Source organism: Mesocricetus auratus, unplaced genomic scaffold (assembly GCF_017639785.1).
Source record: "Mesocricetus auratus isolate SY011 unplaced genomic scaffold, BCM_Maur_2.0 Super-Scaffold_15014, whole genome shotgun sequence".
In the NCBI taxonomy this organism is placed as follows: Eukaryota; Metazoa; Chordata; class Mammalia; order Rodentia; family Cricetidae; genus Mesocricetus; species Mesocricetus auratus.
The window spans coordinates 31,356,507-31,382,612 of NW_024429186.1; the positions used below are offsets into that span (position 1 = coordinate 31,356,507).

Sequence of the window (26,106 nt, forward strand, 5' to 3'; positions counted from 1 at the left end):
TTCCGGGCTTCCTACCCCAATGGCGTTACATCTCGACTCCCTGTTTTTCTCCTTCCCAGAGTTCTCCTGGACTCCTAGTCCCTCCTATCTTGGTTCCCTATAGGCTCAACAGTACTTTATTGACAAATGCACAGGACTTCCCCCAACACCAACCCTGAGGAAGCAGAGGTAAGGGAGCAGAAGTTCCAAGTCATCTCTTAGCAAGGTCCAGGCCAGCGTGGGCTATATGGAATTCTGTATCAGATATAAATACATAAATAAAATGGGTGCCTGGTTAACTAGAAAACAGGCCAGGGTAGAGAACATGATCTGCAGGTCAAAAGCATGGGGCTCAATACCAGCATAGAACACAAACACAAAGAAGACTGGAGGCTGGGAAGTTTCAAGTGGGCCTGTCCTACACAGTGATACCCTGTCTCACAGACAAACAATGTAAAAAAAAACCTTTGAAAAAACTCTGTGAATTTACTGTTTCAACTACAATATTTATGAAGTCTAAACAAAGATCAAATACTTCCAGAAAGAATTTTATACCAAATTGAGATACCACTGTAAATGTAAAAAGCATATTCAATTTAAATACTGTTAGTTTTTTATAGAGTAAAGGTGAAAAATTATTATACTGGGAAATCTTGGGTTAAATAAAATACATTATTAAAGCAAATTTCACCTTTCCGATTTAAAACTGCATCACACTTCCAGTGCTAGTCTACAAAAATACAAATCCACTAAGTGGACACATTGGGACAATTGTACAATGATGCCATTCTATGATGTATTTACTTTCAGTTGGAAATATGTGTGTTACCACTAAAAAACAATCCTATTGAGAGTATATTCAATCAGGGAGGGGTTATATGGAAGGAAAAGCCATATTTCTAGAATGTCAAATAAGAGAGAAATAAAAAAGCATAGAAATCATACAGAACCAAATTAAAACTTTCAACAAATACATAGAACTGTGAAGCTGGCATGTAACACTGGGGGATCAGCGGGACATAGCTAATGCCCCAGATAACTTCTCAGAGGGCTTTAACTACTTAAGAACTGAGCAGACTATATGACCTACTATTTTAGAGCAGGGAAAAATAGTACAGATCAATTGTATTCAATAGTTCATTTAAAAAGGCATACATTAGCAAAAGTCATTAATACTGGCATTTACATAAAAGGTAAAAAAAGATAAATCTCAAAGAACTTAGGGAAATAAAGAACAAATTTAATAATACATAATGGGACAAATTTAATAGATTTTTCCTTCCTTTGTTTTTCTAGTTTGGTCTTGCTGCAAAGCACAGACTGCCCCCCAACTGAAAATCCTCCTGCCTTAGCCTCCATAATGCTAGTTACAGACAGGAACCACCAGTACCTTTATCTATGGAAATGTGTACTGAAAAAGACTTGTGAGTTCCAGAAAACACTAATAGCTTGAACAGTGGAATGACAATGCTGATGACTATTATTTTTCACTAAATGGAAGTTACTCCAAGTGGCGGGGGGGGGGTGTCTGTTTATTGCCATGGAATACAAAGTTTTTGTTGTTTGTTTGTTATGGGACAAGCAGACCAAAAGAGCATATTTTGAGGGGATTATTACTTATTTACCTCTGCTGGTTTTGCCCACATTTGTAATTTGGTCAGATCATATTTAAGGGATTTTCTCAGCAGTCTTAATGGCTTAGAGGAAAATGAATAAATCCTGTTCCTTTAAGAGGTAACCTAGCAACTCGCTGAGGGGATTAGAGCACAAGGACCCTTGGGAAGAGAGGAACATTCAAATCCCCAAAGCAAGTCCACAGTTCTCTCTGAAATTGCTTATTACGAGGTCATGTAAAAATAGAGCAGCCCCTGTTCAGCAAATGCAATAAGAGGCCTAAGTTTTGATTGCCTGTTATGTACCAGACATCAAACAATCTCATTTGATCCTACGATGCCTGCGAGACACAGACTGTCCCCATTTAACTAACAGTGAAACTGGCAATGAAACTTGAAGTGATCTGGCCAAGAGGCACTACTTTATGCCCAGGCTGAGACATGAACTAACGACCAAGAACCCAAGCACGGACTCTACCACACCACCTGACAGTGCAGATCCATACCATCGTGAGCTCTGAAAAACAGTTACAGTTTAACCTTGGGACTCAGAGCTCAATCTGCCCACACCTCAAAGGCCAGTACTTCAGAGACGGCAAAGTTAATCCTAACGTTTAGGTAGAACTGCAAAGAAACTTGGACAACCAAAACAATCCTGAAGAAAAGTATTCCGTTCCCCATTTCAAAACTTAAAAGAAGCTGAGTGTGTCTGTGCATGCAATTCCAGAGCTCAGAGGCAGGGGCAGGACTGGGAGACGGCTCAGCAGTTAAGAGCACTTGGTCTGCAAAGCACCCAGCTCCAGTTCCCAGCACGAGCTCAGTGGCTCACAGCCATCTTTAAATCAGTTCTGGGGGACCCATCTCTCTTCTGACTTCTAAGGGCACTGCACACACATAGAGTGCATACACACATGCAGGAAAAACACTCAGACACATAAATAAAATATATAATTTTTAAAGAATAATTTAAAAGTGCCAGTGGTGGTGGTGCATGCCTTTAATCCCAGCATTCAGGATGCAGAGGCAGGTGGATCTGAGTTTGAGGCCAGCCTGATCAACAGAGTGAGGTCCAGGACAGCCAGGACTACACAGAGAAACCTTGTCTCAAAAAACAAAACAATAAAAAGGAATAATTGTCTAGACTAATGCTATATTAAGAGTACAGAAACAAATTGATAAATGGATAGTCAAGAGATTTTTGACAATAGTGCCATTCAATAGGAAAAGAATACTCTCTTGAACTAACTGTGCTAGGACAACTATATTTCAACACATAAAAGAATGATGGTAGACTCTCCCTGACACTGTAAAAAACAAACTCAAGATGAATCAAAGACTGTTCAGATCTCAATATAAAACTTTAACCATAAATCACATTACAAATTCAACTTGGGTTAGGCAGTAGCTTCACAAGCACAATTATTAAAGGCATACAAAACAAAGATCGTAAGTCAGATGCCATCAACACTAAAAACCTGCTACTGAGGAAAAAAATAACTCAGAAAGCAAAGCCTTCAAAAATAACCTACTAATAGGGGAAAATGAAAACCATATATCTGATAAAGATCTAATGCTCTCACAACTCAGTAACAAACAAAGCAACCCTTTAATACAGTTCTTCAAGTGGTGGGGACTCCCAACCACATAATTATTTTCATTGCTACTGTTATGAATCATAATGTAAATATTTTTGGAGATAAAGGTTTGACATAGGGGTCTCAACCCACAGGTCCACAGGTTGAGAACCACTAATTTATATGAAATATCCAGAGTAGGAAAGTCCACAGAAACAGAAAGGTTAGTAGTTGCAGAGTCCTGGCAGTACAGAGGGAAAGAGAAGGCTGCGAGAATGCATACAGTGCTTACTCTGTGAATGAAAGTCTCCTCAAACTAGACACTCATGGTAAATGTGAATGACTACACCCCAATTAATTGTACACTCTAAAACAGTAGAAATGTAAATTCTCGTAAGTGCAAATAAACACAATTGGGAAAATAAACACACAATTTTGAGAAATTCAGGAAACAATTTAAGAAACTGTGAATAATATTTCAAGTAATAACCCAATGCATGTTCTCATGGCCAAGGCCCCTCTCTGCCTGTATGACAGACTAACTTTTTCTAAAGTGGTCAGGGTCATGCCCAGATCTTCCTTTTATGGATGAGGTTATACTCACCTCCAATTACTCGAATATTGTTGTCCTTTGTCAAAATAGCCTCAGCATGGAAAACCAAAACTGGAATTCTCCTGCAGCCTCCAGTCCACATGATACATGGGTGATCCCTACAGGCATAATAAGACATTAATGAAGCCATTACGTCACAGCTCAAAATCTGAACGAACAGCTGAAGGATGACTATGGCTGTCCCTACCTCCTACTTGTAACTAAACAGAACTGTCACATTATTTCACTTAACCCGCTGGCCCACACTGAGCAGAAGCTCAGTTACTTGCCTGAGGCCATACAACTGTCAGAGTAGAGAATTCAGTGACTGCCTCTCCTTGGCCTGCTGAGTAATCACATTTCAATAGTTCTGTGTAGTCAGCTCGTTAACCTTCAGGATTTAAGCTACTCCATTCCTTAAATGGAGTAAGAGCCACTTCTAAGACTCACTTCCTGAGAAGGCTCACATCTCCACAAAAGCCAGACCACAGACTGCAGGGCCAGGCTATACCTTCTCAATCCAAACTTACAGCAGCCACACCCTGGCCAGGACACCAGTCTCAGAAATGGGGCAGCCTTGGGCCTTGCCTTGAGCTGCCGAAGCTTTACACTGGAGAAAGCAACCACTTTATCTAGCTCAGCCTGTTTTCTGGTAAAAGGAACATGGATGCTTGCTGTACTTGGTGTTGGAGGTAGATAAGTGCCAGTGTAAGTAGGCTTTCTATTGCTGTGATAAAACACGACGGCCAAACACAACTTGGGAAGAAAGGTTTTCTTTCAGCTTACATGTCTTGATAGCAGCCCATCACTGAGGGAAGCCAAAGCAGAAAATCAAGCAAGGCAGGGACCTGGAGGCAGGACTGAAGTCTAGCCGTGTAGGACAACTGCTTACTGGCTCACTCCTCCTGGCTTGCTCAGTCCACTTTCTTATACAACCCAAGACCACCTTGGAGTAGACCCTTCTACATCAATCTTTAATCAAGAAAATGCCCCACAGACATGCCTACAGACCAATCTGATGGAGGCATTTTCTCCACTGAAGCTCCTTCTTCCTAGATGACCTTAACTTGTCTCAAGTTGATTAAAAAAATTAAATTAAATTTTTAAAAAAACTACAATACCCATTTGTGAGAAATGGCATTTACAGAGTCTTTTTTTGTTTTTTAAGCAAGATGGATGTTGTGTTTATTTGGTTTTGTTTTCTTGTTTTTCAAGACAGCATTTCTCTATGTAGCCCTGGCTGTCCTGGAACTCGCTCTGTAGACCAGGCTGCCCTCAAACGCAAAGAGATCCACCTGCCTCTGCCTCCCAAGTGCTGGGATCAAAAGTGTGCACCACCGCTGCTGGCGCAATATGGATTTTGTGTGCGTGGTTCGCTGGGTTTCTTATTTTAAATACATGTAAAATGTAGGCATAGGCCCACATGATTCCTCTTCTCTCTAAATAGTTTCTACACTATATTTCCTTCTGTGTCAGCAGACATGGGAAAAAGAGGCAGAGAGTCTGGAAAGCAGCCAGAAGTCCTTGGCAGTCTGGCACTAGCTACAGACTGGTACAACTGCGCCTTCGCATTACAGACAATAGATTGCATTGCAGTGAAGAGTGCCGCAGCACCACAATGCACAGCCCCTCAGCTGCAGAGAGCCAAGACCCTGGCTTCCTGTGGAAGGCAAATCCCTGACAGCCTCTTTCCACTCACAGCCAATGAAAAGGCAAAAGAAGAAATAAATTAGTAAGGTGACTATTAGTAAAGTAACATAAAAAGCAGTTCGGGTAGATGTTAAACTGTCATTAAAAGTCATGTAAGCCGGGCGGTGGTGGCGCACGCCTTTAATCCCAGCACTCGGGAGGCAGAGGCAGGTGGATCTCTGTGAGTTCGAGGCCAGGCTCGACCAACAGCCTCCAAAACAATACAGAGAAACCCTGTCTCATAAAACCAAAAAAAAAAAAAGTCATGTTGTCTAATAGAGGTCGATTTCAATAAAAAAATAAACATGTTCTCTTAAAAAATAAAAACAGTAACACTCTTGACAAGTAGTGCTAAAGAGAAAAAAAAACTCAAAATGATTAGGAAAATAAAACTTGGAAGTATTTGGAGGTTTATCTATTTGCATGTTACATGTATGAATGTTGGCCAGCATGCATGTGTGTGTACCACATGTGTGCGTGGTGTCTTTGGAAGCCAGAAGGTGGAGTCATACCACCTACAACTGGAATTAGAGAAGGTTGTAAGCTATGGCCTGGGTGCTGGGAACTGAACCCAGGTCTTCTGAAAGAGCAGTCAAAGTCCTTAATTGCAGAGCCATCTCTCTAGCCCCATAACAATGTAAGTGAACGATCTTTACTGAGACAGACAACTGTGCGGCAGACTATGAGATCCTAAGAACATACTAGCTCCTGGGAGGCAGCCTGTGTAACTCCAGAGACAGAGCCGGGAAGCAGCTCCAACACCTTATGCTGTGCCTTCCTCACACCAGCGCCCCACTAAAATGCCTTCCCTTGCTGCTGGTCTTTTAAATGGCATAATGCCACCCTGCAGAATAGAAATTAACACACTAACTTTTTTTTTCAGTGACTACATCAAGTTCTCACATGGAAGTGTCCATGGCTATGTATAAATTTGTATCTGGGGTGCCCACGCTACAGAATAGTTTCTGTATACTTATTAGCTGAACAGTGCTATGGAAAACAAGGACAGAGTCACAGTTAGCTTCAGGCATCAACATCACACACCTAGACAAAAGGCATGCCAGTGTTGGAACTGAAGTCAACAATGAGAGGCTGTTTGGTGTCCCTAACCCTGAGTCTGGGACTACAAGGGTTAATGCTTTAATAAAGCCTGAGGATCTGATCAGATTTAACAGATGCCAATGGACAGACACGCAACAACTCAGTGTCTTTAGACAGTGTAAGTCCTTCTGACTTCTAAAAAGTAAGCCTACTGCTCTAAATGTGAAGAAAGATTCTGAGTTCCCGCCCTGACTTCCCTTCATGATAGACTGGACACAAAAGCTGAAATAAACACTTCCTCCCACAATGCTTTTGGTCACAGTGTTTTATCACAGCATCAAAAGCCGTGAGTCGGCTTTCCAGGGTATAAAGCAAGTATCTGATAGACCAGCACATAAGCTGATAAAATCGGAGTAACCACAAAAGAATCAATAATAGAAGTCTGTATTTTCCATAAAATCTACTAGATGTTTCTCATTTCTCCATTATGAATATAAGTCAACAGTCAGAGTTATATTGGATATTCCATGCTCACCACCTAAAGCCCATTGCTGAGTGATTAAAAACAAGATATAGAGTAAAAGAACAATTTTGGTTGCCATTTAAAATTTTGTAAAATGAGTAAAAGACAGTACACTGAAAGGAAAGTAATACATTTAATTATCTGAAAGCGAGTGACCCAAATACACTGTCAAATCACTATCATTTGCTATGAACTCACAGTGATGATATGCCTTTTCTCAAAACTCAATTAATGCTTCAACTATTTTTCAAATAATATAATCTTCTACCTTATAAAGTCTACCACGAATACAATAACCAATGCCTTGTGTTTATATGGTACTTCACGACTTTATCAAGTAATCCCACACATAGTGGGGATTTTTGAGCCTAATCACATGCCTTCAAAATAGCCTGGGAGTTATCTGGGTTATAGAGTACATATTCTAAAGGACTAAGAAACACATCTTAAACTAGGAGTGATGGCTCATTCACACCTATAATCCCAAGCACTCAGGAAGCTGAGGCAGGAGGACTGCTATGCATTTGAGGCCAGCCTGTGTTACCTTGGGAGTTCCAGGCCACCTTGACCTCCAGATTGTGTTTATATAGTTATTTGTTTACAAATATACATGCATACGTATGTGTGTGTATACATTTAAAAAGGATAATAAAAAAGACATGAATTTGGAGAGGGAGAGTGGAAGGAGAGGGTGAATGATGTAAATACAGTATACATATATGAAAGCTTAACTATATATCTAAATAAATTAAATAAGCTATCTTAACATTAAATCAGTTTTTCTCTTTTGTGTCAAGTAAAACTACAAGAAGCAAAGCTCTTCAAAATTCAGAAGGGCTAAGCTTGGACCTCACCCATCTCTTCTCTGTAAGGGTTCTCCAAGGCTTTTTGGTATTTGTAAGAATGAGTTTAACAGTAGAAAATAACATCTTCAAATTAAAATCTTTCAATCTATACATTACATGAGCTACTCCACCATATCTAGTAGGTGCACTTGGCACGGTTAATCATTTTCATTATGACGATCAAGAAAGTTGACTCTTGCCCGGCAGCAGTGTGACGCATGCTTTTAATTCCAGCACTCAGGAGGCAGAAGCAGGTGAATCTCTGTGAGTTCAAGGCCAACCAAGACTATTACACAGAGATACCCTGTTTCAAAATAACAAAAAGTTGACTCTTAACCTAAAAAAACTCAAAAAGCCACTGTGGTTCAGTGAACACACCACAGGCTGCAGAACCCTAACACCCTCACAGCAGTTGCTGTGAACCTTTACATTATCACCATTCTATAGCTGTAACAGTCTTTGTAAAAACTAGTATAGTCAAGGTCAGAGCTTAGGAAAATAACTTTTCACCAATCTTTAAAACTTTCAAAATCTCAAATCATTAAAAGCTACGATCAAGAGTTAACCTAACACTAGGCTGGCAACATGGCTCTGCAGTGAAAGGTGCTTGGCACCAAACTTGACATGAGTTCAAGTCCCAGAAGCCGCATGGTGGAAGGACAGAGCAGACTCCAGCAAGTTACCTTCAGACTTTCAATGCAATGCACAATGTGTGCCCACCCCCAACACACCGAACACTAAAATAAATGAATGTAAAAAAAAAAAAGTTCACACAATGGGGCCAGGGAGAAGGTTCCACAGGTAAAAGCACTTGTTCGTAAGCCTGATGACCAGAGTTCAATCCCAAAACCTACATAAAAAGATTTTAAAAAAATAGCCAGATGCAGGAACTAAAGAGCTGGCTCTACAGCTGCGAGCTTCCTTCTCCTGCAGAGGACCCAGGTTTATTTCCTCGAACTCCATCAAGCAGCTACAACCTTCTGTAACCCCAGCTTCAGGGGATCCTGCATGCCCATGGTGCACATGAACTCAAGCAGGCACACACAAGTCTTTAAAAATACATAAATACAGTTTTTTGGGTTTTTTTTTTTTGGAGACAGGGTTTCTCTGTATTGTTTTGGAGGCTGTCCTGTAACTACTCTCTTTGAAGACCAGGCTGGCCTCGCACTCACAGAGATCCGCCTGCCTCTGCCTCCTGAGTGCTGGGATTAAAGGCGTGCGCCACCACCACCTGGCCATAAATAGTTTTTAAAGCCAGGTAAAGGGAGCACAGCAATAGGAACAAGACCCTACCTCAAAAGCAAAGTGGGGAGGGGGTCTGGGGGGGGGACAAGTTCACCCAAGCTCCTGCCCAAACTTTCCAACATCTAAAGGTGATATTCACTCACATGCCTGGACACACATGGCCCAGCCTTCACATTTCTGACAGCTGATGGGAAGTGCATAAATGATGCTGACTTCAATCACAGACAGACAACACCAAAGCAGGGATACTGGACACCAGTGAAAGAAACTAAAGGCTTTGCTATCACTTACTCTTGGTTGACCAGGTCCTCATCCTCTGAGGATGATGCTGTTTCCTCCAGGTCCCGGGCCATCACAACTGGCATTTCCTTTAGGGTTTGTCATGCAGTCAACAGACAGAGGCCTCAAAGACCTTTCTTCCTTGCAGTTTCACTGGATCAGACAATTTGGATGGCAAAGACTCCTGTAAGAAAGTCAAAGAACTTCAAATACAAAAGTTGGGCACTTCAAGATTTTGTGCATAACCTTTAAACGAATGAAAAGGAATACATTCCTAAGTACTATTCAGTCTCCGGAAGCTCACCGTCTGTCACAGTGCACCTCATAACCCACAAAAATCAAGAATTTTTTTTTATTTTTTTTTTTGAGACAGGGTTTCTCTGTGTAGCCTCAGCTATCCTGGAGCTCGCTCTAGAGACCAGGCTGGCTTCAAACTCTTGAGATCCGCCTGCCTTTGCCTCCCGAGTGCTGGGATTAAAGACATGCACCACTATGCCCTGCTTACAATTTTCTTTTCAAACACAGTGTCTCTGCTATATCTAAAAGGCTGTTACTAAATTTGAGTTCCTCACCCTTCATATACAGTAAACACAGCATGCACCAAGAATAGGCTTTAGGGCACTCTGACATGAAATGGCTGATTGCATAAGTTCAGACAATTTGCTAGACAAATTTGACCAGGATCAAAATAAAAATTCAAGGCTCAAAACACTTGTACTATTTATACAAACTCTACCACAAGCATACAGACATGATGCTATGTTTCTAAGAAAACTAATTCAACTTAATTTTTAATAAAAGGGTAATGAAAATGTTTCCTCTCACCAGAGATGGCATAAACAGCTGGGGGGAATGGCTAGCCAAACACTCTTAATAATAATTGTTACTAAAAATCACACATTTTAATCCGAATCTAAAGTAGACACTAAAATTAGGAAACTTCCAACTCTGCATTTCTAACTTCAATCTCTTTTCTATGGAGGAAAAGTTCATGCTCATTGTTGGAGAAGAAAGAGAAACACATAGTAAAAACGCTCATTACTCAAAGATAACTGAGTAATTTTCCAAACTTTTGTTTGTCTATGCATTTTCATATACGGTAAGACTCTAAACAAACGAAACTGCAGCAACAGCAACAGCAACTAAGCCCGACTCTACTCATCTTCAGCTGAAGTGGTTAGCATCTAACAGCCTCGGTGATTCTTTTCGGATAATTCCTAAGGGAATTTCACCATCTTTCCCAAAACGCTTAAGAGTCTTTTAACTTCAACTAAAACCTCCAAGCAGGAAGGATGCCCACCTTCCCTTGGCTCCCTGATGAGCAGGGCGAGATCAGGCACTCTGACGACCAGAGACACTATGCCAAAGGAAGTCCTTGTCCCTACCGGGATCTGCCGCCAGCTCCACCCCAGCTCACCCCAACCCAGGCAGCTCCGCAGGTGCTACGCCGGCAAGGACGCAGCGACTGTGCCGCAGCGCTTCAGCCCAGCACGCCCGGAAGCCAACAGCAGCTCCGGGGTAGGAAGGAAGCGCAGCGGCGCTCGCCCAGCCTAGGAGCGCACCTCCCCGGAGCGCGCCCGACAGGCGTTTACCTGTCTCATCTTCTCATGGCTCGGGGCGGGCAGGCGGGGACCGTGCTCTGTTTCACCTCCCTCCTCCTTCCCCAGCCGGAATCAACGCAGCCGCCGAAGGCTGCTTCCCCCGTTACTACAACAACCAACAAGCAACCGCCCGCTCGGAGCCACTGCGCAGGCGCCTGCCAGCGGCGCGAACAACGCTCGGCTGCGGACGCAGACAGATGGCGTCACCACGGCGCGCCCAGGCGCCGGCGCAGAGCCCGGCTGTAGCCCGAAGGATTTCTTGGCTTCTTTTCTTTCCGCGTTTTCCCCACCCCTAAAAGGCTGACTCCAAACCCAGAGTTTCGCCAGACTCGACAGACGGGTTTACCGCGTGAGCGACGTAGCGGGGAAAGGCTTAGGCGGCGGCAACCGCTGATTGGCAGCAAAGGGGTTCACTCCCTATCGCCTGCTCGAACTGAACCAGCCCAGCCAATCGGAGTGAGGACTGACAGCAACGACCCAATCCTAGAGCTGGGCTGAGGGTGGGGGCGGGGACACCCTCGGTGGACCTGGCAGTGGAGCTGTCCTGGGGGAGCTGGTTTGTGGACGCTGCTGATACTCTTGCTGCAGTAGTACTGGGTCTTCAGGTATGAGAATTTGGAATGCGGTGTAGGTGTTCGTGTTGCATACGAATGAGTCTATATGCAGAATTTAGGAAAATGGGGGTTGCCTGGAAAGCTACCTTTTGGGAGGGAAAGGAGTCAAGAAACGATGTCCAAGGGGATGCTAGGAAAATGGAGAGGGTTTTGTAAATTCTGCGGACAGATGAATGACCGAGAGCAGTCACTGTGAACCTAGCTGTGTGCAAGGAGCTTTCTCTTTTTTCTCATGAAATTCTCTGTTAACCCTTGAGATAGACGTTTATGTCCCCATTTTACGGGAAAACCGAGGCTATGGAGTCTCAATGACTTTCCTGAGACCCCCCCCCCCCCCCAGAACCGAGTGGTGGAGCTAGAATAGGAATCTCTCTTTATTGGTTGCTAATTAGCATTTCAACGCTGAACTGGGTCTGGACAAAATTTTGGAATTGATATTGTGAACCCCGCCCCTCCCACCACCTCAAAACTTCAGGGAAATGGTTTTGAGTAAAACAATACAGAATGGTTTTGAGTAAAACAATACAGAAATACTCTGGTTGGGTCTTCATCAGCTCGGTGCTGAAATTTCTAAGATCTGTAGAATGGAAGGAATAAATTCTGCGTTCTGTTGAAAGGGAGTATGTGTGTGCAGCTTTTTTACCAACCCAAACTGAGTCTGGTGTTGAGAGGAGAAAAATAAAGAGAAGTGGGCTTGGCCTAGGCTGTGAGTGCCTGTGAGGTTCAGCAGTCTCTAGACTGGGACAGTCAGCGTTTGGGGCCTCTGTTTCCCCTGAATTCACGATTCCTTTCTTGAAGTCCTTTTTAGTTGGATTTTGGTCACTTCACTTACACTTGCTGGGTGTATGGAATCATACTGAAACATATTACCGCAGTGATAAAGGCAGCCGGATAAGTTTCTTACAACTTTCAGGCCAAAGATGGTAGCCTGACAACAGGTAAATGAAGGACCAAAATGATGATGATGATCATGATAAATTATCTCTATGGCATCCATTTAGACCAAACTGATGGAAATCGCTACTCAGCAAAACTTGATCTAAACAAAAAGTATAGAAACTGGCTCTTCTGCCATCTGAAGTGTTTCTGGTGTGTTTAGCTTCCTCAAAAAATTGAAACTTTGGTGCTCATGGTGGCACATGGTTTTAGTTCCAACACTAAGAAGGAAGAGGCAGGTGGATCTCTGTGAGTTCAAGGCCACTCTGGTCTATGTAATGAGTTGCAGGCCAACCAGGGATACATAGAAAAATCCTGTCTCAAAACAAGTAAATAAATATTTTTTTAAGATGGGAACTTCATCAAAATGTTCTCAGGGAGGTAGTATTTCCAGAGTCCCAACAGCCCATGACACTCTGTCATATATTAGCCATGTAACCTAAGCAAATCACTTAGCTGCTTCTTCTGACCTCCACTTGTAAAATGGAAATACTAATAGTGCCTGCCTATCCTGATGTAGGTGTCAGTGGAATACAATGTTAGATATGTGGGGCAAGTATAGGAAACAAGTACCCCACAACTGATAACTAGTGTAGTTTTTCCTGCAACCCAACACCAAGCCGTGGACGTCTTTTTAAAAATCTTTTAGGTTGTTTTAGTTTATGCAACATGATGTATCTGGGAGCCAAGCAGAGAAAAACTAAGATGGACAGTCACACCATAACTTCCACTCAATGGTCAGTGCAGCCTCTATAATTTGGAAGAAAGTATCTTCAGTATCCAGGTATCTGAGTTGAGCAACCGTGGAGCCACTTGTATTGCAAAGGAATGGAGTGAAGAGAGGAAAGCATAGTACTGATTCCAGACAAGGGGAGGGAAGTCTGACTTACAGCACTGTGCTTTGTGGGATTACTGGAGCATAGGTAAATGCTGTGCACCCTGCTGCAAGGCGTGCTTTTCACCCACGCTCGTTAGAGTGACTGAGTATTGGCAGCATCTGGAGCTTTACCCCAGCAATCCATTCTATTACTTTCTAGAAGACACCCCTTCTTGCCGTTTCTTTCCTGCTGAAATTTCCACCCATTGCATTCTTTCTTATCCCCTGTCACTCTGAACAAAGATCAGCATGCTCTGCCTAGGTTAAATATTTCTGGGTGTCTTAAAGTGGTGTGGCAAGAAAGTAGGGTGGGCCCAGAGGACTTGGAAAGGAACCTGTGAGGTGCTCTGCTGGTGTCACTCAAGCCGCAGATTAGCCACAGGTGAGAGAACGTGTGATTGACAAGGAAGTACCTTCATCGTGCCCTCTCTGTTTCCAGGGCAGAGCACCCTCTCTCTGAGGGGAGTCATGAGCCGCTTCCTGAACGTGTTACGAAGCTGGCTGGTTATGGTGTCCATCATAGCCATGGGGAACACGCTCCAGAGCTTCCGAGACCACACCTTTCTCTATGAAAAGCTCTACACTGGCAAGCCAGACCTTGGTAAGAAGTCAAAAGAACTGGCTGGGCACCATAGCACATGCCTGTCATCCCAGCAGGGCAGGAGGATAGGGCAAGAAGATTGAGAGTTCAAAGCCAGACTGGACAACTTGTGAGATTCTGTGTCAAAAAAATCAATTTACTGCTGGGCGTTGGTGGTGCACGCCTTTAATCCCAGCACTTGGGAGGCAGAAGTAGAACTCTGCGAGTTTGAGGCCAACCTGGTCTACAAAGTGAGTTCCTGGACAGCCAAGGCTGTTATATAGAGAAACCCTGTCTCAAACTCCGCCCCCAAAAATTAATTAATTAAAATAACAAAAAGAATGTCAAGAAGTGTATTCTCTGTAGCACTGGCCTGGTTGTTAATTCATGATTGGGCTATATGTCTGAACAACCCAGGCTCCTTAAAGCCTATCAAAGCACAGGAACTTATTTCCATCTCCAAATCTAATTATGAAATCTGACTGGGAATCCAGTTCTAGAAATATGCAGATGGTTGTGCTGCCTAATCCAGTCTTGGTAGCCACTAGAGTAATAGAATGTGTGGGACACGCTTGACCCCTTTTCCCAGTCGTCTCTGGGTACCTCCCTATTCATTTGACACTACTCTGGACAATTTATGTGTGCAGAAGCATGTGCATAAGGACAGGTAAGGAATCAAAATGATATATTGAGTCTGGGATGCTACTAGAAAGCCATAAGGAGGCATTTTACTGTATCTCAATGTCCTCATCAGAAATGGATCATAGTCTATGTAGCAGGTAGACAGTTACCCATGCAAGATCATCCCAAATGTCCCTGAGTGGACACTCCAAATCCCAAGTTCTCCTCTCAGAGTAAATGTCTAGCTCACAGTGGCCTTTCCCAACTCACTTAGCTCTCCACTGCATATCTGTGCTCTGCAGCTGGCACCTCACCCCGTTGACACTGGGGTACTTGGAGCTGCAGCACTGATAGACAGCAGCTGACAGCTCTGTCACATTTATAGCTAACCCAGATCCAGGCTCTGACCTACTCGTTCCTCTGCAACATCTAGGTAGAAGTGAAATTAAGTAGGCTGAGGCTTATTGTGAACAAAGTTCAAATATAATGGGAGTTAAGAACCGAAAAAATAAACAGGAAGGGTGTGTGTGTGTGTGTGTGTGTGTGTTATATATGATATATATCCTCAGTTGTTGCTCACAGGTGGTCATGGAACTTGTATAATTGCAAAGGATTTTAGAAATAATCTGGAAGAGGGCATCTTCTTGGCCATTAAGTGAGTGAGTGTGTGTGTGTGTGTGTGTGTGTGTGTGTGTGTGTGTGTGTGTGTGTTGGCAGAACAATGCTCTAGATGGTCCAGGCATGTAACCTTTGACCTGATCCTTGTCAGGTTTTGCAGTTCTCACACTAAAGGAATTTTTTCAGTCTCCATTAGAAAAACCATCAACTTGGTTTCTAAAGAATGTGTGGCCAAATGACTGACATTTCAAATATTTTTCCATTACCATCCAAAAGGTCTTTGGTGTGAATTTAGTAGAGTTGTCTGTTTCCAAAGGCTTAAGAATTTTTAAAACCCAAGTGAACATTAATAAACCATTTGGGTGTCAGCTTTGTCCATTTGTTTTTGGTTTTTTGTTTTTGGTTTTTACCCCCAGTGCTAGGAATCAGATCCAGGACATCTTATCTCTCATGCTAGACAAGCGCTTAACAACTGAACTACTTCCACAGGGTGCTTCAGTTTATTGGCTCTACATTTAAGTTACACAAGCAGGGTGTTTCTAGAAAATACGCATGCCAGGACTCATCTCTAGAGAATCTGATATAACAGGTCAGGTGTCCAGAGATCAGGAATTTTATGAAACTCCTTCAGGTGGTACAGAAAGTGCTCAGGGTCGAGAGCCGCTGTTAGGGTGAAATGTGACTCAAATTTCCAAGGCAAGATAGTTAATACAGCAGCATCTCAATGAAAACACCAAGAACGGAGGCCCCAGAAGACCCCAGAGAAATAGAACTTTTTCCACTTCTGTGTGCACAAGAAGCCATCCTGGTTTGAGTACTGTCCCAACAGAGTAGATCTTAGACCTCTGAAAGCTTGCGTCTGGCATGCATCTACATTGGTGCTGGCGTCTGGTCTCCCCAGCAGTCTTCAAAGGCTATTGGTCCTGCTAGGCACCTGTGTGTTCAATCTCTGCAACATTCCCTTCCAGCTGTAGGCATCTAAAGAGAGCTGAACAGCACTCAGAATTCCTTCCATTCCATTCCCCAGGGGCCCCCACAGGGAGGCCAGGCTCCCTACCTTCTGTGACTCACTAGACAAGCAGACTACTTTAGGACAAAGCTCACCTCAACCCTCTCCTTCTCTCCCTCTTGTTTTTTCTAACAGTGAATGGCCTCCAAGCCCGGACCTTTGGGATCTGGACACTGCTGTCATCTGTGATCCGCTGCCTCTGTGCCATTGACATCCACAACAAAACGTATGTCAGGGAAAGAAGGCCTTTGGCTTCCTTTTGCTGCCGAGCCTCAAGGGTTCACTGCCCTGCTGTTAGGACCTGTCAGATCACTTTACTGCGTTAGCATAGAGCATAGAAAATGAAAGTCCTGTTGGGCCATTCCGAATACTGTAGGCCTAACAGATCATAACAATGGCATTGCCATTTTCCAGTGGTCTGCATCATACCTCTTGGCTGGAGCCCACCTTTCTTCTGCTCAGTTTAGCCTTGGAGATTTGTTTTGGTTTCATTTCACAGTGCTGCTGGATTAAATGAAGTTTAGCCCTGAGCTGCATCCCTAGCCGCATAATACTTTTTGCACATTCCTCATTAATCAGGAACGACCAGAAATTTGTGAAAAAAGAAACTCACAAGTAAGCTGAAAGAGGCCCATGAAGATGTCAGTAAGTAAGTGCTGCCTCTCCAAAGAGAGGAAGACAAGCATAAACAGGTGCAGGCCATCCTAGCCTCTGGTCTAGATGATGCCGTACCCAGTCCTGGCCACTGGAGGGGGCTCAAGCTTTCTTCTCTGCAGTAATCTCTATCTTAGTCTTTTCGAAACAGCCATTGCTCAGTTCACTGGGTGAAGCTGTCAAAAAGCCAGCCTTGCACTGAAATTTTTTTATCTTGTCCCTCCCCTCAGCGTCTACGGAAGAGAGGAAGCAATAATATTTATGACTCCTCTCTGAGTTTGCCAAGAGTGTTCACCTAGATGACCTTGCCTCGGTCTCTTAGCAACCCCTGGGGGGAGAAGGTAGTGATTTTCATTACTGAATTTGTTTTATAAATTTTAAAATTCAATTAATTTAAGCAGAGGGAGACTGACTCAAGTGGGATTTGAAGCAAGACTATTAGCCCTTTGATCTTTCCATCTTTATTTTTAATTTTTTTTTAACTTGAAACTGGATTACATGTCCTAGATTGGGCACATATTTTTAGAAGCAGTATGGTTTAGTGGAAACTGCCTGGGGTCAAGAATGGAAACAAGGAAAACATTCTGCTCTCAGTGTTGCTAGTAACTGGGTTTACTACCTACTCTCTCTGTACCTTGGTTCATCTATAAAATAATAGCTGATCTACCTCTCTGGGTGAATGAAAAGAAGGGAGGATTGGATACTCATTTTGAGGACCTTTTACCACCTTGCAGAGTTGCTGCTCACCCCTATTCCTCATTCAGTTTTCCCTCCTCCAGCCCAGAGCAGTTACAAGTGCTGAGTTGGTGATTCCAGTCCTGTCTAGCTTAGTTCTAGCTTGGGCCTCTAACATGCATCCTACACTTATTTCCTCCCTAACCAGAAACTCAAAATCACCATGCACACACACACACACACACACACATGTGCATACACACACACACACACACACACACCAGTATGCACAGTATGATAACCAATTAAAGACACTGGGTACTTGAAAAGGAGAGGGAGACGGCGGCAGTCAGGGAGGCTAAGGGTGCACAGATGTTTCCACTTTTGTAATGTTTATTTCTTAGATATAAAAATACTCATCTGGGTATCTAGCTCAGAGTCAAAATGCTTGCCTGGTGTTCATGAGGCTCTGAATTTGATCCCCAGAACCGGAAAAAAAGAATTGGAACCAAAAATGTCCAAATGTTAAAACTGGTAGGGCTGAGTCTTGGTCACACTGCTTCGTTAACAGTTTACTATCTACTTGGAGTGTGTCCTAATTTTTTTTATATAGTTTAAAGAAACAAAAAAGACACCCTAAATTCAAGTGTTCAGCTTCTCCTCTGGAGCTGTTGAGTGTCCTCCTCAGACCAGATCTTAGGCCAAGACATAAAAGCATCTGAAGGCCTCTAGCTGCTTAGAACATTCATTTATGTCTCTGTCCTGCAAACACTGGCTGGCACGTGGCCAGACACCTGCTAGGATAGGCTTAGGCTAGCAGTTTGCACTGAGCAAATAAGTATCTTGGTCCAAAATTGTTGCATTGCCCAAGACCGCCATCCAAATTCTCCCACAGCTGGGTTCTCTCTGCCTTGCTAAGTCATAGAGGCCCACTATGGCTGCTTGGCCCATTCCTCAAAAATCTCTGCTATTGCCCCAGGAGAGGAGAACTTGACGTGATTGAATAGCCAGGTGTTTCTGAGAACGTGTGTCCTCTCAGGTCAAGTCAGCTGACACCCTCTGCACCAAACATGCAGTCACTTTGGTTTTCCATTGCCGTCTGTCCCCTTGCAGACTCTATCACATCACACTGTGGACATTCCTCCTCGCCCTGGGACACTTCCTCTCGGAGTTGTTCATATTTGGAACAGCAGCTCCCACAGTTGGTGTGCTGGCACCCCTGATGGTGGCAAGTAAGCACGGGACCACCCTAGACCCCTGCGGTGGTGACCCCTGCGGTAGTGACCCCTGCGGTCGTGAGCCCTGCGGTGGTGAGCCCTGCGGTGGTGAGCCCTGCGGTGGTGAGCCCTGCGGTGGTGAGCCCTGTGGTGGTGAGCCCTGCGGAGGTGAGCCCTGCGGAGGTGAGCCCTGCGGTGGTGAGCCCTGCGGTGGTGAGCCCTGCGGTGGTGAGCCCTGCGGTGGTGAGCCCTGCGGAGGTGAGCCCTGCGGTGGTGAGCCCTGCGGTCGTGAGCCCTGCGGTGGTGAGCCCTGCGGAGGTGAGCCCTGCGGTGGTGAGCCCTGCGGAGGTGGGCCCTGCGGAGGTGGGCCCTGCGGTCGTGAGCCCTGCGGTGGTGAGCCCTGCGGTGGTGAGCCCTGCGGTGGTGAGCCCTGCGGTGGTGACCCCTGCGGTGGTGACCCCTGCGGTGGTGAGCCCTGCGGTGGTGACCCCTGCGGTGGTGACCCCTGCGGTGGTGGGGCTGGTGTGGAGCACAGGTGTGCTGGGCTTACGGGGTGCAGTCTCTATGTCCACCACTAATCTTGTCTATGCCTTGCAGGTCTCTCAATCCTGGGTATGATGATTGGGCTCCGGTATCTAGAAGCAGAACCAGTATCCAGACAGAAGAAGAGAAACTGAGACTGAGGCCAACCTTGCCACCTCCAAAACGTCATCGTCTTCCGCCTTCGCTGTCTTCCTTCTTCATCCTTTGTCCTTAGATCATGTCTTTTCAGCTATGACATTATGTCCTTCATCTAGGTTCAACATCTTAAGCCTTTGAGATTTTGGTTTTGGTTTTTTAATGTTTTTAATTTTTTTTTTTTTTGCTTTTGAGACATGTTTAAAAAATTTTTAAGATATTCATACGGATAAATTATGTAATATGTATGTATAATTTAGAGTCATTTAAGAAATATCCTGTTACCCCGTCGATGTCAAGACATCCTCAGTAGCGCCCCCATGTGCCCTCTCCTAGCTGGACCCCGCCCCCAGGCTCCCTCTTCCAGTCCTCCACTTTTTCCTCTTATCTCCATTCTTGATTTGACTTGTGTGGTGGGAACATGAGAACTGTGAAACTCAAGCTGCTGCCTGCCCAGAGCAGCTGCACCCAAGGGCTGCTTCTAGGGGTTGTCCACACACACCAGGCTCCTTTCTGCTGCTGGACCCAAGACTCTGAACCATCCAAGGGATGCTGGGCAGTTCTTCCGAGAAGGGCTGCCCTCGGTGTGAGCAGGGCAGCCTTCTCTTTTATCTACAGTTGGGTAAGGTTAGAAGAGTCTGGGCTGTTTTTAGACCTTTTGGTCAGTTGTATTTGTGTAATGCGTTTTATAATAAATAGAAAAAGCATCTATTCTGATCAGTCTGTGTACTTTGACCTTTCCCGGGAGCCTCTTTGCCCTCTGTGAGCCCCAACACTGGAGCATCAGAGCTTTCACCATCCCACATCCACTTTAGATAGCAGGACAGCTCAAGACCAGGAAAGCCTGGCTGCCTCCAGCTCCTCATCACCTGTTTCCTTGTGTTCTTGATGCTCTTCATCTTCCTCCACCTTCTGGATTCTTCTTCGACCTCTCAACAGTTATGGCCCTTTCCCATTTTCTTCCCAAAGAAGTAAACTCTTGAGAACAGATAGAGAAAGTAGAATGAAGCAGCCTAGGAGAAGCAGCTGTGGGCGTGTAAAGAAGCAAGGTCAGTGCCTCACAGCAGAAGCAAGGTCAGAGCCTCTGTGTGAACAGCAGAAGCAAGGTCAGAGCCTCTGTGTGAACAATGCCTCCTGAGCACTGCCCCATCTTGGCCACCCACACGCTGTATATTCAACAGGCTGGTCATTACTTCAACAAATGCCTATGAGTGCTTCTCCATGTTAGACCCTCAGGGTGGAGACATGAGCAACATAGACATGGCCGTGGATCTCACTAGGTCAAGATCAAACAGCCAAGAGCTTCAGACAGAATTCTGTAAGGAAGCAGGTGTTTGAATCAAGAGGTGGAGGGAGGAACTGTTGTGGAATAATCTTTTTGTGCACTGTGAAGATGTGTCACTCAGACTGGTTTAATAAAAAGCTAAACAGCCAATATCTAGGCAGGATCTGGGGGGCAAAAAGGATGCTGGGAAGAAAGGACACTGAACAAGCAACACAGACATTACAAAGTTAACTTAGCCACATAAAAGATAAGGATTAATAAGGCTAAGCTTTCACAATTAGTAAGTCTCCATGTCGTTATTTGGGAGCTGTCTGGCAAGACAGAAAGACTTACTACAAGGAAGACATAATTAAACAGACCAGAAAGATCTCCCTGAGCTGAGGCTTAGCTGAGACTCAGATGCCCAGGAGGTAGACGTTATGGAGGATTTAGGGCAAAGGAGCAGCGACCATTCAAGGAATGAGATGAGTGAAGCTACAGAAGGGTGAAGGCTTTGGCTGGGAAGGTGGAGGGTCGGAGGAGGGAAGTGGCTTGCAAGGGTAAGGAGAATGGCTAATGAATACAAAGGAAAGTACTGTAGAGGGAAAGTTTGCCTCAAATGACTATGTAGTAAAGGTGGCCTGGCCATTGTAGCTCTGAAAAAAGACTTCCTGGGGTTCGATGGTGTTTTAGTCAGGTCTCTAGCTCCCTTTTACTGAATCCTTTCAGCTTTGCACAGCCCTGGCTTCTCATTGAGGCTGGCTTCGTTTATATTGCCAAAAGAGAATGCAGTTGCAGACCTCAGATCCCCATGACACTGGAAAAGGAGCTCCTTGGGAAGAACTGTCTTTGCCTGCTCACTGTTTTAAGAGGGCAGTGTAAGACTCAGACTCAGTCCCTCCCCTCTGTCTAGGGGAGCATGGTTTCTCCAGATAAGAACTGATAAGAAAGAGTACCAGAATATCACGAGCGTGAAGCACATCTCAAGGCAAGACACATGCAGAAAAAGGAGCAGCTGTGATCCTGGTACCGACATAAGAAGAATGGAGTGGAGAAGAGCAGAGAGGACTGTCCCAGGAGAAAGTCACCAGGCTACCAACACTAGAACTAAGCTGTGGACACTGGCCAGAGCAAGCTGGTGTGGGTCTGGGGTGATCAAACAAAACACTTCAGCTGCCCTTTGAGGCAGAGCCAAAGACAACAGTGGCCCTTTCTCCTGGGGACGAGCACATTCCAGCATATACACAGTAGTGGGAAAGTCAGGGTCACAGGTTGGCCACTCAGTTATATCTTCTATGTAGGCGGTCAGGAACCTTCAAAGTCTGTTAAAAACTCCAACAGGATGTTACACCCTTGTCAACAAAGGACACAGATGTTCTGCCCCTCAGTCTCAGAAAAGTGTGATAACCTTGTGGGGGACTGCCCAAAGCTGCCACTACCTCGTCAAATGAAAAGGCAGACCATTTTGAAAATCTTTATTGCCTTAAAATATCTGGTATTATTAAACAGGAAGTACAAATTCTGTTTTCTTTAAATAAATGGATTGAGTAAACGTCCATTTCGAACAGCTGAAGAAAGAACACCTTTCTCTTGACAGAAAGCAAGGCACCGTTCCCTCCCTCTATCACACTGCTTCCCTCCCGTCCACTGTGGCTACACACAACACACAAACACGCATGTATGTACACACAAACACGCATGTATGTACACACAAGTAGGCCTCTTCTGGCCTAGCACCCCAGCACTGCAGGCAATCTGGCTATTGTGATATGCTAAGGCCATGGCCAAGGCCAGACAATGCAATGATCTTGACCAGAGTTGCTAAGGCATAGGAGATAGTAGCTCCAGTTCCTCTTGGAAGAGACACTACAAAAGCCATGAGTAGAACCAGCAGCCTAGGGGAGGGAGGATGTCAACTAGGATTGGCTTAAGAGGAGTCATTTCTATGTAAAATATATGGCAGATTTCCCTAGCAGAAGCAGGGAGGGGGTTTGGTTTTGCAAATACGGTCCCCAACATCCACAGGATTATGTTTACCTGAAACAGACATAATGTCTATTTTAACAGCTACCTTCTGCCTCTTTCCTCAGAGAGAGCCTTGGGTGTCAGAGTAGATCGAGTGAGACAAACTTTCAGTAAAGGTTAGAGCCACGAGCTGCGGGGCTGATGGCAGCATTTCTCAGTGCAATACCCAATGAAGATGTTCTGAGTGGCCCGGGACACTGGAGTCCCTGGGCGAGCACCTCTTTTGTAAGAAGGCACCTTCCCATCCCAGCTCAAGCTACCATCTCGGTGCTACACGCACACTCAAGGTAGCCCGGCACTGTTGCACCTAGGCAGGAAGCCCTCTCCAATCATTTATCTTTCAAGGCTACAAGAGAGGTTTTGTCTGGTTTACTGGTGTTTTGTCTCCTTGACTCTCAGGAAAGAAGGTCGGAAGGGAGACTGTGGTATTTGGCCAGGAGGGCCAAGGCCGAGAGTCCTGATAGAGCTGCCTTTGTGGAATGATGGGCTTTGATGGAGTCTGTCCATATTGCTTCCTCATCGTGACCCTGAGGCAGAGAAGGTTGTCCATTCTCAGTAAGAACCAGGCTCTGTCTGGGTAAGTCTTAAGACATTAGATAAAGTTAATATCCTGAATAAGCTTTCTTGAGATAATTCTGCAAGCATTCTCCATGAGAGAAGGGATAAGAGAAGGCAAGGGACCAAGCAAGGATGGACTCCAACACCCTCCGCCAGCCTCTCCCAACACTAGCCACAAGACCTAGCAGGGAGAGGGGACCAGAATCCAGTCTACATCTGGAGAGAGGTGAGGTTTCCCACAAGTCAACCATCCAAGTTCTCAGGTAGGGCCCAGTAGGCATAGGCACTGCCTTGCACATCCTAGATCCTCCAGCCGCTTCTTCTAGAAGCTTCTCTATGAAGATCTAGGTGCTGACAGTGACAGCTAAATGGAACCAGGAGGTGAGTGTCTGTGTTCCTGAGTCTCTGCCACCTCTCTTTCCTCTGTCTCTCTCTCAGAGACGAGCCTCTGACACGACGGTGGGCGTAGGCGCCTTGCTGATATTGCTCTCTTCCTCCTCCTGGATTTTCTAGAAGGTAAAGAAAACAGGAAGCCCTGTGATTAAAACACACAGACCTCTTCCGCACTGGCTGAAGCAGATCCCTGTTCATGATGGATCCGTGTGAGCATTAGGGCAAGAGGCCACCCACTGTCCCCACACTCGAGAACAAATAAAAGGCACAAGGAAACAAGCAGGCAGCCCAGCCTAAGTGTGTACCCCCAAACACTGCCTTCCACCATTACCATTCATCAGAGGGGACCGCCCTAAACTCACCTCCCCATGTCATCAACTAGCTGCTCCAAGTTCTGGATTGGCAACTCCCTCAAACACTCCAGCTAGCCCCACTGGGAGGCGGCCCCCAGGATGAGGGTTATTATAATGTCCATTGAATGGATGCCATTGAGCAATTCTAAGACTCCCTGCTTAATTGTATATCTGAACTCAATAGCTGTGTGGTTATCTGTATTCAGAGAGAATAAGACTATAGAAGCTTTTGGTGGAACCCAGTTTGGACTTGGCTTCTTTGGGGAAGGGTATGGCATGGAATTCATTTATAAGAGGTCTTCTGGCTCTCACTTGTTAAGTGTACACACGCCTGCCTCCTCGGAAGCTACCACCTCAAAACTGCCATCAAAAACAGGGTAGGAGTAGGGAGGCACATCTACTGTCGAGGTGCTGGAAGAAAAACGGACACCCAGGGTTTCACAGTCAAGGTGAAGGAATTCACTCTGCCCTTAAGTTCTCTCTTTACCTAAACAGTACATCTCACTGGTGTACAGAAAGGGCAGGTACAGATCTGTTGTCACCGGGCTCCGACAATGAGTTTGTCTCCAAGTCCCTGAGTTACACTGACTGCCGTGGGGTGTGTCATGATCAGGGCTCCAGAAAAAAGGATGTACTGGCCACCGTAGCTTCCTTCCTATCAGTCTCAGTGTAACTCTGACCTCCCCTCAGTTCCAAGGAGCTGCAAATGCCAGTGAGGGCCAGAATACAAAGACACAAAATGGGGATATAACATAGGTGAGCCCCATTACAGGAACTTAAGGCACCTACGCCCATTCAGTGCTGCTTCCAATAGTCTATCCTCAAAGACAACTCTACTTGACTGAGACATTGAGTATATACTCAAAGTATGTACAAAGATCTGGCTCCAACAAGAGTGAAGTTTTACAACTGAAAAACTAAACAGGATGGACATATGCATATCTGTAGATGTGAGGCATAGAGTGTGACTGATTACGAAGTTTATCTTTGAAAATTGTGGTGTATGTGGGGGGGGGAATGTATGTGTGAGTGTGTATGAGAGTATGTTCAAGTGAGTTCAGGGCCTGAAGAGGGCATCAGATCCCCTGAAGCTGGAGTTGCAGTACCTGGTGAGCTGCCTGATATGGATGTTGGAAATTAAACTCCAGCCCTCTGTGTGAATAATACATATTTTTAACTGAAGAGTGATGTCTTTAGCCCCTATCTATACTAAGCAAACATACAGAGTAGATGATAAGATATATAGATGTCCATAGGTTATAGCACCTGGTAGATGGACTGCAGATACAATATGATCAGCTATTCACAGTATTAATATTTAACATATATGTTAATATGTAATATAAAATACCTTTTATTTATATCTCTTGTTTGCCTTTATCTTCCGACTTAAACACAGCAAAATCTCATGTCATAAAAATCACAACCCAATTAAAAATTTTTCACCAAAATTCTATTTACTGCAGACACCTTATCACATACTTATTAGCCGAAGTATCCTACATCATTGTCTCCTTACATACAACAGTGAAAGCCCGTGTCCATGGCGGCCTTTGCTCTTCACACTGGTCTAGATAACATCATTCCTACCCTAGGCTCCCAGTAAACACTATTATAGGCTCCTCCCCTTTCAATCTGCTGCCTGACAACTCTAGAATTTGGTATCAGAAGACAAACAGTAAGGAACTAAAGATTCTCACTTATTAGCCAGCACATAGCCTTGAATGCCCAAGGCACTGCATCATAGCTGATCCATTTTTCTAGGAAATACTGTATACTGAACACAGCAATCCAGCTTCCACATTAATCCCTATACTATTTATTATACTGTATACTGAACACAGCAATCCAGCTTCTACATTAATCCCTATACTATTTATTATACTGTAGGAGGCACAGACATCCTTATGCTCACAGATAAGCACTAGGGAAACCAGAAATGTTGAACACACAAGGGTTGTCCTCCAAAGGGAGGGAAGGCATTACCTGATCCACCCAGAAGCTGGGAGTAGGTGTGGTTAATAGCCTGGTGACCTTTGTGACCACACTGGAT

General features: G+C 44.7%; 3 protein-coding genes across 20 annotated transcripts in view; 1 reads left to right on the top strand and 2 right to left on the bottom strand.

Moving 5' to 3' along the window:
* The window catches only part of Ttll5 (tubulin tyrosine ligase like 5), a 234,662-nt gene extending 223,225 nt beyond the window's left edge, over nt 1–11,437 (bottom strand). For 7 of the 16 annotated variants that reach the window (XM_040742720.1, XM_040742719.1, XM_040742718.1 and 4 more), the window contains exons 1-3: nt 10,973–11,116; nt 9,393–9,564; nt 3,771–3,877 (exon numbers count right to left, since the gene is read on the bottom strand). In XM_040742720.1, the coding sequence (XP_040598654.1) occupies nt 3,771–3,877; nt 9,393–9,466 (181 nt within the window). In that variant the 5' untranslated portion in view covers nt 9,467–9,564; nt 10,973–11,116. Of the gene's footprint in view, nt 1–3,770; nt 3,878–9,392; nt 9,565–10,680; nt 10,810–10,972; nt 11,119–11,327 lie in introns of those variants that run through there. The other 9 variants (XM_040742727.1, XM_040742726.1, XM_040742724.1 and 6 more) reach the window with 5 other exon arrangements.
* On the top strand, nt 11,430–20,171 carry Erg28 (ergosterol biosynthesis 28 homolog). 2 transcript variants are annotated; one of them, XM_005086365.4, is made up of 5 exons: nt 11,430–11,586; nt 13,848–14,009; nt 16,372–16,462; nt 18,679–18,797; nt 19,380–20,171. In XM_005086365.4, exons 2-5 carry the CDS (start codon nt 13,877–13,879, stop codon nt 19,457–19,459), a joined length of 423 nt encoding a protein of 140 aa, XP_005086422.1. In that variant the 5' UTR covers nt 11,430–11,586; nt 13,848–13,876; the 3' UTR covers nt 19,460–20,171. The 2 variants fall into 2 exon arrangements, with proteins under 2 accessions (XP_005086422.1, XP_040598668.1); XM_040742734.1 differs by lacking the exon at nt 18,679–18,797 and having other exon boundaries at nt 11,449–11,586.
* A 2,013-nt stretch (nt 20,172–22,184) lies between these two features.
* Nucleotides 22,185–26,106, bottom strand: part of Flvcr2 (FLVCR heme transporter 2) — a 56,518-nt gene continuing 52,596 nt past the window's right edge. For both annotated transcript variants that reach the window (XM_005086366.4, XM_040742735.1), the window contains exon 10: nt 22,185–23,816. In XM_005086366.4, the coding sequence (XP_005086423.1) occupies nt 23,742–23,816 (75 nt within the window). In that variant the 3' untranslated portion in view covers nt 22,185–23,741. The remainder of the gene's footprint in view (nt 23,817–26,106) is intronic.

Excerpts from the sequence above, each read along its gene's own strand:
- Erg28 (XM_005086365.4), top strand. The coding sequence starts at position 13,877 with ATGAGCCGCTTCCTGAACGTGTTACGAAGCTGGCTGGTTATGGTGTCC. Across the intron at positions 16,463-18,678 it reads ATTGACATCCACAACAAAAC|ACTCTATCACATCACACTGT; the intron begins GTATGTCAGGGA and ends GTCCCCTTGCAG. Across the intron at positions 18,798-19,379 it reads GGCACCCCTGATGGTGGCAA|GTCTCTCAATCCTGGGTATG; the intron begins GTAAGCACGGGA and ends TATGCCTTGCAG.